Here is a 14,401-nt window from a genome sequence, read left to right as displayed (position 1 = left end):
GTTCCAGTTTTCCCTCTGCTAAGAGGGATTGCACACATACTAAATCGATTTCCTTTTCAGGGTGATACTAATTGCCTTTTGTCCCAGAGCACCATATCAGGCATTATCCTCAGCATCTCTTCTGAACTGAAAAGCTTAGAGAAGCTTTAAAGGCAAACACAGAAAAATACTATATATAAAAAATATTTCTTAGACAATTGTGTTAAATAAGGTACTAACTTCAGAATTACTTTAATGTCCAGGTGGGAGTTGCTTAAAGAGGCTGAAATTTATCCCCTTTCAGAAAGCCAATACAAACCTATGAACCACTGAAAACCAATCCTAAACTTATGGTTTAAGGAAATTTAAGGGGAGTAATGATCCCATGCTATCTTTCTGCATAGAGTCAACTGTTTCATTGCCAGTCACCTGATCCCATGCTATTGATTTGTAATAAGACTTAGTATAAGGTATTAGAGATATTTTTCATGCCAAAACATGTCTTGGCTTCTAATCTTCTCTGTGTTGGATGCTGACTACTGCTAGTGCAATATCTAAAAAAACCAAAAACAAACAACAACAACAACAAAAAAAAAACCACACAAAAAAACAACAAACAAAAAAAAAACCAAACCCAGAACCAAAGTCTCTGGTGTATTTGAAATATTGTTTTATCCTTTCCTCTTCCGAATCCCCAACAGAGATTTCTAGAGCCAGTGTGATACTGCTATTTGCATTTTATGATATTCAGTATCTCTTGAAAGAAATGCTAAGTAGAGATAATTGGATCCGCCAGATACTATTTCTGATATGTTACACCGTATTGCAGCCCGTATGGTTATTTCAAGTTGTTTTGCTTGTGTGATGCTGGTGGAAAACACATCAGAAAGCTTGGTTAATTGTAAGAACATATTTTCTTCATCAGCTGATTTCAGGCTTATGAAAATTGCCTTCAGATATTTAAAATTTGTTTTAAAGTTGCTTTGTCCATGCTCTTGATATTTCTATGGATATTCATTTAGCCGCACAGATGATTTAAGAGCCTTAGAGCTATCAGGAATAATGCTTTAAGCCCTCGTTCTAAGGGTTATATATGATGGGACTTTCGAAGTCCGTGTCTACTTCTCTATCAGTGTTTAGTCTTTACATAACTGGACACATGTATGTTCTATTAATTTAAAAACAACTACTTGGAAATACCACTAACCATCAAGTCTTCTTTGTAGATAATACACTGATCTCTATAGTATCATTGTATATTGAGAAGGGAAGGAGGTAACCTCCTCTCAAAAAAAAAATAGAGAAAAGAGAGAGAAGAGAGAAAGAGAGAAAGAGAGAGAGAAAGAGAGAGAGAAAGAAAGAAAGAAAGAAAGAAAGAAAGAAAGAAAGAAAGAAAGAAAGAAAGAAAGAAAGAAAGAAAGAAAGAAAGATGAAGGAAAGGAAGAAAAGAAGGAAAGAAGGAAAGAAAGAGAGAGGTGGGGACAGTGAGAGAGAAAGACAAACATATCTTAATCGATGTTCTGATATTATGCTGTTTCAAGGATACCAAGGCTTTCTAAGAAAAACTGGAAGCCTTTGCTTTTAAAATTCTTAAGATCCATGAAATATTGCACTGAAGTTTTTTGAACTCTATACAACTTCAGACAAATCCGTAGCTGAAAACCAAAGGTAGTTAAAGTCAGACTGGGAAAAAAATGTGCATATTCCAAGTGAAGGTAAATTTCCCTTGGAAGGATATTTTCTCCCTTGTTTGAAACTTCTAAATTCTTATGTGCCTGTTTTAACACAAGTATGAGATTCATTCTGTGTTTATGAAGTAAAGCTCTGTGCCTTGTATTGTACATTGACTCATTGTTAAAATTCTATCTCACTTTAAATATGGGTATAACATATGGATGTTTCATGGAATAATGAAATACCTCACTGAAGTATTGAATTTTGTGCATGTTTCACTAAAAAAAAAAAAAAAAAAAGAAAAAGAATGGAAAATCTGTTGTGACTGTGTTAAATTAAAACTAGAAAATATAACATGTTGATATATGCTTCCTTTTTCCAGAATTAAACTTTTCTCTACAGACAGAGAAAAACTGTTCCTGTAGCTTTCCAGTTCTCCCGAGTATTAGATGCATTCTGCTCCCACATTATGTGGCAGCTTTGATGTTCTCAAACATCCATTCTTTGAGGTGACTGGTGCCTTGTAGGGTCTTAGCAGGTAGCAGGACATATTTCAGAGAAAGGAGGGTTTACAGAATTCTGAGGTATGTTTCCATGTACCCCTGTACAAGGAAGTCTTTTTCTTGAATAAGCCCTGGAAGGAGCCGGTACGGCCTGGCCCCTGAAGCCTGAATGTTGCTTTTTAATGACCATATATATGGTTTGTGCATGCAAAAATATATTGTAGTGAGATGATTGGATATGGTGGGTTGGCCTTGGATTACAGCCAGACGCCCACCCAGCTGCTCACTTAGTCCCCCTCCTCAACAGCACTGGGGGAGAAAATAGGATGAAAAACTACGTGGGCTGAGACAAAGACAGGGAGATCCCTTACCAATTACCATCATGTGCAAAACAGATTTGACCTGAGGAAAATTAATTTATTATCATTTAAAACAGATGCAGGTAGTAAGAAACAAAGACAAATTAAAACAACACCTTCCCCCCTGTATCCTCTTTTTACCAGCCTCAACTTCACTCCATTCCTGAGCCTCTACCTCCGCCCTGAGTGGTGCAGGGTGATGGGGAGTGGGGGTTGCAGTCAGTCCATAATAGTTTGTCTCTCCTGCTCCTTCCTCCTCACACTTTTCCTCTGCTCCAGTGTGGGGTCTCTCCCATGGGATTCAGCTTCTTCAGAATAAACCTGCTCCAGTGTGGGCTCTGCACAGGCTGCAGTTTCCTTCAGGAAACATCCACGGACTGCACGGTGGGTGATCAGCTCCAGCACAGTCCTTAGCAGGCTGCAGGGAAGTATCTGCCCCACCGAGCTCCTCTCTGATCAACACCTGGAGCACCTACTCCTCCTCCCTCTTCTCTCACCTTTGTGTTTAGACGGCTGTTCTTCCTTTCTTCTTTCCCCCCCTCCTCTGCCTATCGGGTGTTTTTGCCTTTCCTTAAATACATTTTCCCAGAGGTGTCACCATCTTGTCTGACAGACTCAGCTGTGTCCGGCTCAGCTGGAACTGGCTGGAACCGTCTGGAACCATCTGTGTCTGGCACAGGTCAGCCCCTGGCCTCTCCTCACGGAGGCCAGCACCTGGGCACCGACACCCATCATGTTAGAAAACGGTTTTATGCAGAATCGATTAGGAAATCAATACTGTCTCTAGCACCACCTTGTTTTCACTTTAACAGATTAATTTCCAAATCACGTACTGGTTTTGTTCTGGCTTTTGTATTATTGCTCTGAGAACTGTTCTTCTGAAGTTTTACTTTCCTGCCCTCTGTTGATGTGCGGGCTCCTCGTGTACCCGCAGTGACCCCAAGCTAGCTGCCAGGGCCTGGCAGGCCACGGCCCTGTGGGCTGGGAGGGACAGCATACAGACCTTGGGATGGGTGACCACAGTCACTGTGTGAAAGAAACAAATGCTAATTTTCTCCCTGTTCATGCTTGCACACTGTTGTAGGGTGAGTACAATGTCTTTTTTTAAAAAAAAAAAAAATTTGCATACACCTGAATTAAAACCATATTTTGTTTTCATAAAAGACAGAAATAATCTAAATGGCATTTACCACGTACATATTTTCTTTTCACTTCATGAATATTTTTCCAGAGTGTTTTCAATAAAGGAATTCCAGTTGCTCTTGTTAGCAGCCATGGAGTGAAAATCTGTGTTCCTCCAAAACATGGAATATACGAAGATAAATTTTATCCAGAAGTTGCAAAAGCGTATAAAAGCTCAACAGAAGAATAAAGATAAAATCACAGAAATGTGATAAACAAAAATAAAATCACAAAGGCGTTTCCTCAGATCTTATGTTTTAACTGGATTTTTTAATCTGTCTAGTAGGGTACATCTTTTTCTTTCTCCTGTTGGGCAGCAAGTTGAAGTGCTACTGCTTCTGCTGTTGATTATGGAGGGTGTTCATATGTGCAGCACATTGGACCAAGCACTGCAGGTGGAGCCTTCTCCCGTAGATGGTGCCCTATCTTTAGCTTAGCATTATGTTATGATGCTGTTTCTCCTCAAGAGGTAATGGCAGGGGTTTTGTTCTGCTTAGGGTTGCTGCAGTCTCCAGCTAATCCCTTGATTACTATAAGCTCCTTGACGCAACCTCAAGACATCAAAAGCACTTTTTGCCAAGAAACATACAAATCATGGAAATGAGCCTGGAGTCAGTGGGTATGTTTATGCCGCACGTACTTCACTGGAATATAAAGATACAAAATTACCTAACAGGCAAGGAGTCTAGCTGTGAAAGTACAGAAGTCTAAGTTTAGCTTCCTAACAGGAGAAATGATCTCATGCTGGCTTGCCAAGCCTGGCAGCATACAGACTGCATGAGTACCTGACAGTTGTCACTGCTTGTGAAGGACTGGGCTTGATTAGTGATGTCCTGGTTTCAACTGGGATAATTTTCTTCCAGTGCTGTGTTTTGAATTTAGTATGAGAATAATGTTGATATTTGTTAAGTAGTGCTTATTCTAAGTCAAGGACTTCTCAGTAGCCCATGCTCTGCCAGTGAGGAGGTGTGCAAGAAGCTGGGAGGGAGCATACACACGACAGCTGACCTGAACTAGCCAAAGGGATATTCCATACAATAGGACATCATGCTCAGTATATAAACTGGGCGGAGATGGCTGGGAGGGGGCCGATCATTGCTGGGGAACTGGCTAGGCATCAGTCAGTGGGTGGTGAGAAATAGTATTGTGCATCACTTGTCTTTCTTGGGTTTTTATTATCTTCCTTTTCATTGCTATTATTGTTGTTGTTATATTTTTATTTCAATTATTAAACTGTTCTTATCTCAACCCACGAGTTTTTTTCCAATTCTCCTCCCCATCCCACTGAGGAGTAAGCATTTATCTGCTTGAGAGAGGATATAGAGGATCCACACGGCAGGACTCTGGATTGTAATTTATAAATATAGCACTTATTTAGTAGAACATGAAACTAACAAATATTAGGTAAATGTGAGGGAGGAGAAGAGATCACCCAGGATGCTCACTCAGCTAGTAACTGGCCTTAGCTAGCATATTCTGGCAGTGTGACTTCAAGTATCTTAAAGAGTCAATTATGATACTTTTACAGATTGATGAGAAGGCAGCAGAGCTTTTGATTGCCCCAAAACCCTTTCATCATTAGCTGTCTGTGAAGAGAGGCCTGAATTACTGACTGATCTCTTGAAGGACAGGAGACGTCCAACTTTCATGGGTCTTGGTCTCTGCATGCTAAGTTGATTTTATTTGTAGCTTCCAAGAGTTTCCAAAAGAATTGAGATACTAACAACAAAATTTGTGTAAAAGTTTTCATTTGGATTTCAGGGAGAGGCAAAGGGAAACTGTTCTTGATGTTAGCTTGAAATATAAGCATCATGCAGCTATAAACCTGCTTAAAGCTATGACCAAGGTTGCTGCTCATCAGAAGCATCTTGACAATATGTTTAATAGATAGATTTGCTAGGGTGGATAAGGATTTGAGTGCAGCAAGAGGCAAATCATTACGCACATGCCTGGTACAGACTCTAAGATGTACAAACTTTTGTTAGTTGACTTTGGTCCTCTAGACAGAGTCCAAACCACTACTGGAAAAAAATTAGGAGAAGGTAGGATGAGTAAGGTTGAAAGTAACATTTAATATATATAATGTTTCTAGACTTCCAGGGCAAAGGTAAATTGTAGTAGAGAGCCAAGCTAAAGAAACAGCTAGAAGCTGCCTCACTAGAAGTATCTATAGAAAGCAGCTGAAAGGAATCATGGGAGAAATTATTCCTAAATATGCTAGTCTGTAAACAACACTTAGGAGAGGTAGCATCAGGCATAAATCTGACTTAAATTTCAACAAGGAAGACTTCTTGTCATCCCTTAACCTGCATTACCCCACCCCAGTATGCAGTGTGAGAAAGTTAAGCCAAATGTTGACAGAGGCGCTGATGAAACTGTCTATATTGCCTTGAACATCCCCAGTTGCGAATGAAGCCTGTGGCAAACACTGGAAAGATGGACTACGAGAGACGCGTCCTCAGACACTCCCATGTTTGGGGGTAACGAGCAGTCTAAGCAAAACTACAGAAGTGGAATATTTCACTGAGGTGCCTTTTCTATCCGGGCATGATCAGATCTAGTGGCCCCTGAGAAAGAAGAAAACAGTCCTTTTCTGACCTCAGGGAGCTTGTTTCGACTGCATAGAAAGCCTTTGACTATGATTTAGGACAGCTAATGTAGGACAAACTTGCTGATGTGGGAAACTAATAGGATTATCTTGGCAACATGTTTATGGAGAATGATCCTGAACAACAAGGCCACAAACCTTTGAGTACGGAAAGATATGTTAAGATCAGCTTGCAGCATGTTTTAGGAGGTTGGACCTGGCTGCATACATTAAATTAGTGATGCTTCCCTCTTCTGAAAAAAGAAATGTGCCAGCAAAGACTCTTTCATCGAGGATCCTTGTACATGAAATGTGCCTGACTATGAAACCTGATGACAGACACCTAAGGCTGTAAGGAAGGATTCCAGTATGGATACTTCATTACAGTGCTACAGCTTACCCCAGCAGACTACATGTGCAGTCATTGAGGAAGGAAATAATCCAGGTGAGGGCAAGAGTTTATGCTGTTACCCCTTTAGATAATAGGAAAGCATAAAAAAGTGAGTTTCATCTTCAAGTTTCACCTCTCAGTGTTGGTCAGGGAATTACACCCATGAGCATGAAACACATACTGAGAACCTGGACACACATTCCCTGATATGATCAAAAGCTGCCCCTGAAGCATGCAAAGCATCCTGTGTACTAAAGTGGGTGTGGAAGCACAGTATGAATTGCCATACTAGTGTATGAGAATAAAAGAATTAGTGCAGAAACCCACAGGCTATTGCCAAGCTGCCTGCAAGGCCTCCATGTGAACACCGAGCTTGTGGCTATACTTGCAGAGCAGCATGGCAAAAGCTGTGTAAATATAGCAAGCCATTTTCTGAAGCTGGAGGGATGCAGTCATGATATACCATTTCCTACAGTATTAAGGCCTTAAGGGGGACTATGAATGTTAGAGGTCCTTGGCTTTGGTTCAGAGAAGCACCTGGAAGCTTGGATGCGTATAATGTCACTCCTGCTGCTGAGTAGGAAACTCATAGAAATAAGCTTCCTTAAAAGATATTTCATAGTCCCAGAGCCCAGGCAATGTTTTCATGCTCAGATGTCCTGCTGCATTTGGTATTCCTGCTTTCACACGAATTTACTCCTGGAAATGGTGAGATAAGTTTAAAATGGAGAATGAAGCAGAAACGGAAGCCTTGGCAGGAGTTTGACTTCCGAAATCAGGTTGAATGTCAAGGAGCACTTTCTCTGATCAGTTCATTCCTTTGTAGGGTTTCCAGCTGACCTGAGATGTTCTGTACTTATTTGATATAGGATTTATGGACTGATGTGATTAGAGAAAAAAATAGTTTATGGACCTGAATATGCCTTTACTCTCTCAAGTACAGATCAGGAGTAATACAAAATTAGTGTGAGAATGAGACACATATTTTTTTCAGTCATATCCCAGTCTAAAGATTACATTGTGGAAGTGGGAGAAAAATACAAACTAGTAAATCATATATGCTGCTTAGACATTAAACTGCTTTCCTCAAAGTTAAATAAAACGGGAGAACCATAATGAAAAGGCAGAGGTGCCAGCAGGATACAATTAAGTTGTGAATTGCCAAGCAGAGATGTAATATGTAGAACCCTTATCTGTTGTGAGCAAATTATAAATATTCGTGGATTACTCATGAACAAAACATTTGAGTCAGTTTTCTCACAAATAGTTGAGGAGAACTTCATTGGCTTTCCTGTAGCTATTTGAGCTTGCTTCCCTGAAATAATATTAGATTTGTGAATGTATCCATCTCTGTATACATTCTCTTTTCCCTCATATATGTTTCTTTTCACTTGTGAAAGTCATATTTCTGTGGTTTTATCTTTTTAAGGAGCTGTAGCTCCTTGCAGTGTATTGAGTATTAAAGTACCAGTAAAGATATGCCACACTCTATAAAATGCAATAATATCTCTTATATGTGGAGAAATTAATCATTTCAAGGGAAAGAAATTAAAATTATAATTCAGATAAGACAATTCTGGTTTTTGTTTTCAGACAGGAAGGATGTCTTAAGGACATCTGAAACTCATCTGTAATTATAAAGTTGTCATTCCTTCACACAAATAATATAATTCAGTAAAGCAAACCGTTAACAGAAGAGGCTAAATTTTCTTTTTCACTCAGAACAGATTCTATTCAGTTCCTGATAGAAAATTGTCCTCATACAATGCATTATTGGCTAGTCTCATCATTGAGGCTACTGTCAGTGGGCTAAGCTACAAAGGCTGGAAGTGTGTAGGTACACTCCCCACTACTTGTTATTCAGAGTTTTTCAGATGTCCATTTCAGAAACAAACAAAAGCATTATTTGCCTGATGCAATATGTGAAATGATCTTTTTCCTGTGCAAAGTCTGTATTTCTTTCTTCTTCAGTGCCGAACTTTAGAGACCAAATCATATACCGTGGAAAAAATTTGAAGGGGAACATGCTTTAAGGTTTCCCAAGGCCATTTTATATTTGCTTCCCTGGGCTTTTAACAGTCTGTAACAGATGAGCTGTACTGGGTCTGGCTGAGCTGGAATTGTTTTTCCCCTATAGCAGCCCTCACGGTGCTGTGGTTTATGCTGGGAGCTGGCAGGGTGTTGATAGCACCCTGGTGTTGTGGCTGCTGCTGAGTGGTGCTCACACAGCACCAAGGCTCTTTCTGACATTTCCCCAGTGGGACGGGGTGGGCAAGATCTTGGGAGGGGACACAACCAGGACAGCTGACCTGAACTGCCCAAAGGGATATTCCAGACCATATGACATCTGCTCAGTATAAAGCTGGGAGAAAGGAGGAAGGGGGTGGGGTCACCCTTGGTCCTCCGAGGCAACCACTACCCGTATGGGAGCCCTGCTCCTGAGAAGGGCCGACATCGCCTCTTCATGGGAAGCAGAGAATAAATCTCTTCGCTTTTGCTTCCACGCGCAGACCTTTGCTTCATTTTGCTTATATTAAAACTGCTTTTGTTTTACCCACAAGGGTTGGTTTATCTTCTTTCCCCTCTTTGCCCTGTTGAGAAAACAAGGGGAAAAGGGGGGGGGAAGTGATAGAGCGACTGGGTGGATACCTGGCATTTAACCAAAATCAAACCATCACATGAGCATATAGTTTATTAAGTATATATTCACTGAGAATGGCCAGTTAATCATAATTTCCAAGATCAAGACCCTAAATACAAGAGTCTGATATACAACACTCTCAGACACACCAGAAGGCTGCTGCAGCGCCCAAAGAGAGTGTGGAGGCTGCAGCTGAACAAGAAGGAACGTTGGTTCTTGTTCTTCATGAGCAGTGGCTCCACAGATCACAGTCCAATCTTATCTGTTCATTTCTGAATCTCAGATAAGCCTTCCTGACTGTGGAAGTTAAACCACCTGCATTGTTACAAATTATTAGGTCTATAGGACACCCTTTTTTCCTGGTGCCATGTTAGTGCCTTTGAAGTTTTGTTTTGACAGTAATAGAAATTTATTTTAGTTCTTATTTTGAAATAGGGATAAAGAGGTTTATATGAACACATACTCACCAAATGCATCAATATGTTCTAATTAATGTATTATCCATTCAGTGTTACAATAATTCACTTTATCTCTAACCCTTCCCAGTGAATTATTTATATAGTGACATTTATTAGCAAACTGCCATTTGCATCACTTTTACATTATTGTTCTCATTATTAATTATACTTCTAATAATTCTTTAGTGCTTGATCTCATCAATAAAGAAGAATAGATGGTGCTCATGTAGCATTTAGCCTTATCTTAATTCTGTATCCCTAAAACCATTGACAACAGCACAAGTGTAGATACATCATATTTTAACTGGCAGTTCTTTCCTTTTGTCCATGCCCTTGTTTCATTTTCTCTCCTGTATGCTAGTATCCCTGAGTTTGTTCTGTAAAAGCAAAGGATGTTTCTCTATTAATGACTATTTAAATAACAGAATTACATTGCTATTGTACTTGCTTCTTTCTGTCACAGAAAATGACTATGAATTAATTAGCATTAGAACATTGGAAATACCTATGAATTTTAACATTTTATTTGGAACATTCTGTGTGCATTATTGAATAGTTTTACACTCCTAATGCAAAACTGATGATATCTCTACAAACCTCTGGGTGAGTGTGTGGGGTCATTAAATTTAGATTTGCAAAGAAAATGTATGGATTTCTCTCTCACATTATTCTCTCCTATGCTGATAATGCTATTTCTGAGCTCTTGTTCAGAGTGGTGCATTTGTATTGAAAGATTCTCTTATCCTGTATCTTATTCATCTACCTTTTCAGACTTTTCATTTCATAAGGGAAATGAACTGTGTTTTTTCAATACTTAAAACATTCCTACAGGAAAACAAGAACGTTATGTTTTCAGCTATTAGTGATGTCTCCAGAGTTAATGGTCACTGAAAGGCAGCCAAGCGTGAAAAGCAAATATACATGTCAGAAATTAAAATAACAATTTATACCATGACTCCTTCCTGTCTTCATTGATGATAGTTTATTCTCTCTGTGGAGGATTCCAGAAGTAACATTGTTGTTTTGGCATCCAGGCATGTGCGTGGGAAGAAAAATTATGAAGTTTTATTAAAAATTCTCCCTGGACTCCTAAGTTTGTCCTATATTTCTGCTGATTGTTTATTATTACTTTTATTTTTAAAACAAAGATTTTTAAAATTCATGGATTCATGGGAGCTCACAACATAATTAGCACCCTGCCAGTGACTGAAGGAGAAACAATGGCAAACACATTCCTTTCTGAAAGTAATTAATCCCTCTGTACTACTTCCCGAGGAAAATCTTAGTGTGTTAAGCCACATAGATTGCTTAAATAGTTTTTTTTTCCTACCAGATCAGGTATTATTTCCATAACTTACATTTTCTGGTTTAAAATAAACTTTTTTTTTTTTTTTCCCCAAAAGTGAATAGCAGCATGTATTTATGCTTAAATTTACCACTCTGTTTTAATAAAATTTATAATATTTAAGTAATATTTTCTTCATGGTAAAGTTCTAAAGAAAGCCATTGGACGAGGAAGAAAAATACTGTCTATGCATCCAGAACCAAAGGTTGTTGAAATGATTAAACAGGTTTTAACAGCAGACAAAATAAATGTTTTCATCATTTCAGTTTGCTTTACTCCAATAACTAGTTCAAAGTTAAGAAACTGCTTAGAAATAGAGTAAGCTGAAGCATCATTATCTTTAAATGGTCTATAACTATATTCTCAGCCTGGGATGATGAGACTTATGAATTCATTCATTAACTGTATATAAAATTTGCTTTGGTAATAAACCAGTTTTAAGCATAAAATGTTTGCTACATTTTACCTCTGTATACAACACATCTATTTCAATTTTATTTAAATAATAAATACACTTGAAAGTCTGGGTTTCTGCATTTTAATTTAATTCCCATTTACATCCAAAGCAGCTTGATAAGAGTCATAAATAAATAAAAATTAATCTTGTAGTAAAGAAGATTTCTAACAGAATGCTGTGTGTTAAGCATTTGAATAATTATGCTGAACTATATCACCTCTTAAATGGGAATTTTCTGGTAGTGTATGAAAATAACAAGAGTTTAAAAATTAGATTCATTTGCAGAGCAACTTTTTTTTTAAGTTTACTTACAGACAACAATCAAACTCGCTTTAGGAAAAAAGAATAATAATACACATTCACAATAAGCATAGAAAGGGTTTTTTTAATTTTTCTTTACAGTTTTTTTTTTTCAAGTGAATAGGAATTATTTTCACAGAAATAATGTTTGAAGATCTCATGAGAAATAATTTTATATTAAATTGTTTTTGTGAAAAATATTTGACAGGTTTTCCGGAAATATTATAGTTCAGGTCCTTATAAATAGTCAGTTCTTTGATATACGGGAATATATATATATATATATAGAATGGCTATATGAGCATTAAGTCATAACTCCCTACTTTAGGAGCATCTATACTCAGAATTTGAATTCAGTAGAAAATTCCAACATTTCTAAAATTAGTTTAATTTTCAACTGGAAGAAAAAGTTTTAACATATTCAACTTTTTAAAATTCAGTTTAGAAGTGATGGAAATATCAAAATGGGCAACATTTTTTCCCTCAGGAAGAGTAAGGCAGTTAGTTTAAATTTTGATGTAACAGGAGTTACATTCATTTATTTTTAAAATGTAGATTTATGCTCACACTGTTCTTGATTTAGTTTATATGTACATGATGCTGGGATTTTAATTAGGAAGACTTGGTTGCTTTATATTAGGCTTCTTTAATGACTTATGAAAATCAGAAAATTCATGTTCTTCCTTTAACACAACAACAACAGTACATCTTGTTAAATCACAGAGCTGACAGAGACACCTATTCCCAACTTGCTCAAAGTTGTGAATTAACGATTTAGTTTCAAACATAAAATTGCCAGAGAAACATTTCAGAGGGTAGTTTGATAGCTACTCTTGTTTGTGTGTATCCAAGATTGTAAGGGCAATGAAACTGCAGCATAGAGCTTCATTTCTCAGTGCTGGCTGCACTAAAGAAGGAGATTTTATTATGTCAGTTGTGGAGAACGCATTTAAAACAGCAAGGATATCACCAGATTCAACCAATACTAATTATACCTTAACTGCATCTCCTGTTTTCTCCTAGGTCTTACTGCTGCAGCATCTCTCGTATCCCTGGCTTGGGCTTTGGCTTCCTACCAAAAGGCCCTCCGTGACTCCCGCGATGACAAGAAACCCATCAGTTATATGGCTGTTATAATCCAGTTTTGCTGGCATTTCTTCACAATTGCAGCAAGGGTCATTACTTTTGCTCTGTTTGCCTCGGTTTTCCAGCTGTACTTTGGGATCTTCATTGTGCTGCACTGGTGCATCATGACCTTCTGGATCGTCCACTGCGAGACAGAGTTTTGCATCACTAAATGGGAGGAGATAGTTTTCGACATGGTTGTTGGGATAATCTATATCTTCAGCTGGTTCAATGTCAAGGAAGGAAGGACACGCTGTAGGCTTTTCATTTACTATTTTGTCATCCTTTTAGAAAACACCGCCTTGAGTGCTCTCTGGTATCTGTACAAGGCCCCACCAATCTCTGATGCATTTGCCATACCAGCACTGTGTGTAGTGTTCAGCAGCTTTTTAACAGGCATTGTTTTTATGCTAATGTACTATGCCTTCTTTCACCCCAACGGACCAAGGTTTGGGCAGTCGCCAAGCTGTGCTTGTGAGGACCCTGCCACTGCCTTCACCCTGCCCCCAGAAGTGGCAACAAACACTCTACGATCCATCTCCAACAACCGGAGTGTCACGAGCGAGCGGGATCAAAAATTTGCTGAGAGGGATGGGTGTGTACCTGTGTTTCAGGTGAGACCCACCGCACCATCCACACCTTCATCCCGGCCACCAAGGATTGAGGAGTCTGTCATTAAAATCGATCTGTTCAGGAACAGGTACCCAGCGTGGGAGAGACACGTGTTGGACAGGAGCCTGAGGAAGGCGATCTTAGCATTTGAATGTTCCCCTGCTCCTCCACGGCTACAATATAAAGATGATGCCCTTATCCAGGAGCGCTTGGAATATGAAACCACATTATAAACAAAAAAAACCCCACAGCTTGAAGAAGCTCCGATGTTACAGTCCAAATTAAGGGTTGTCAGTAGGGCTGTAGGAGTAACTAAACTGCGTACTACAAGTAGAGCAGCAAGCTGTAGTGTTCTTAGTCTGGCTATCATCATGATTATCATTTGATCCACTGTGTGCAGTCTGTCTGCAGGACACTGATAACAGCAGCATCACCTGAAAGCCTCATAAAAAACCAAACCCTGACCCACACATACAGATCAGTTACTTCAGCTGGGGAAACTCACCCACAACTCCTTGCTGCTGTGAAACTCTGGCTGCACAGTACTTACAATCAAACCAATAGGAAGGCTCTGACCAGAGCTTTCAATTTTAGCCAGTAGTGCATTTTATTTTAGAAATTGATATTTGCATAATCAATGGCAAAAAAACCCGAACAAAACCTTTTCAAACATAACAAAACTGTAGCACACAGTGTTGCCATTATGAAAACTGTTTTCTGGGGAGAAAATAGGAACATAGTAGTCTTCAACACTCCCATAAATCAACCATTCCAGTTAGAATAGGTTT

At 38.8% G+C, this 14,401-nt stretch overlaps 1 protein-coding gene across 1 annotated transcript in view; it reads left to right on the top strand.

The window, feature by feature from the left end:
• Nucleotides 1-14,084, top strand: part of XKR4 (XK related 4) — a 234,486-nt gene extending 220,402 nt beyond the window's left edge. The window contains exon 3 of the mRNA XM_074897722.1: nt 12,900-14,084. Coding sequence (XP_074753823.1) covers nt 12,900-13,846 — 947 coding nt within the window. The 3' untranslated portion in view covers nt 13,847-14,084. The remainder of the gene's footprint in view (nt 1-12,899) is intronic.
• Nucleotides 14,085-14,401: the final 317 nt, after the last annotated feature.

Source organism: Athene noctua, chromosome 2, assembly GCF_965140245.1.
Source record: "Athene noctua chromosome 2, bAthNoc1.hap1.1, whole genome shotgun sequence".
NCBI classification, from domain to species: Eukaryota; Metazoa; Chordata; class Aves; order Strigiformes; family Strigidae; genus Athene; species Athene noctua.
The sequence above is the reverse complement of the archived record's forward strand: the minus strand, read 5'-3'. Positions and strand labels throughout refer to the sequence as shown.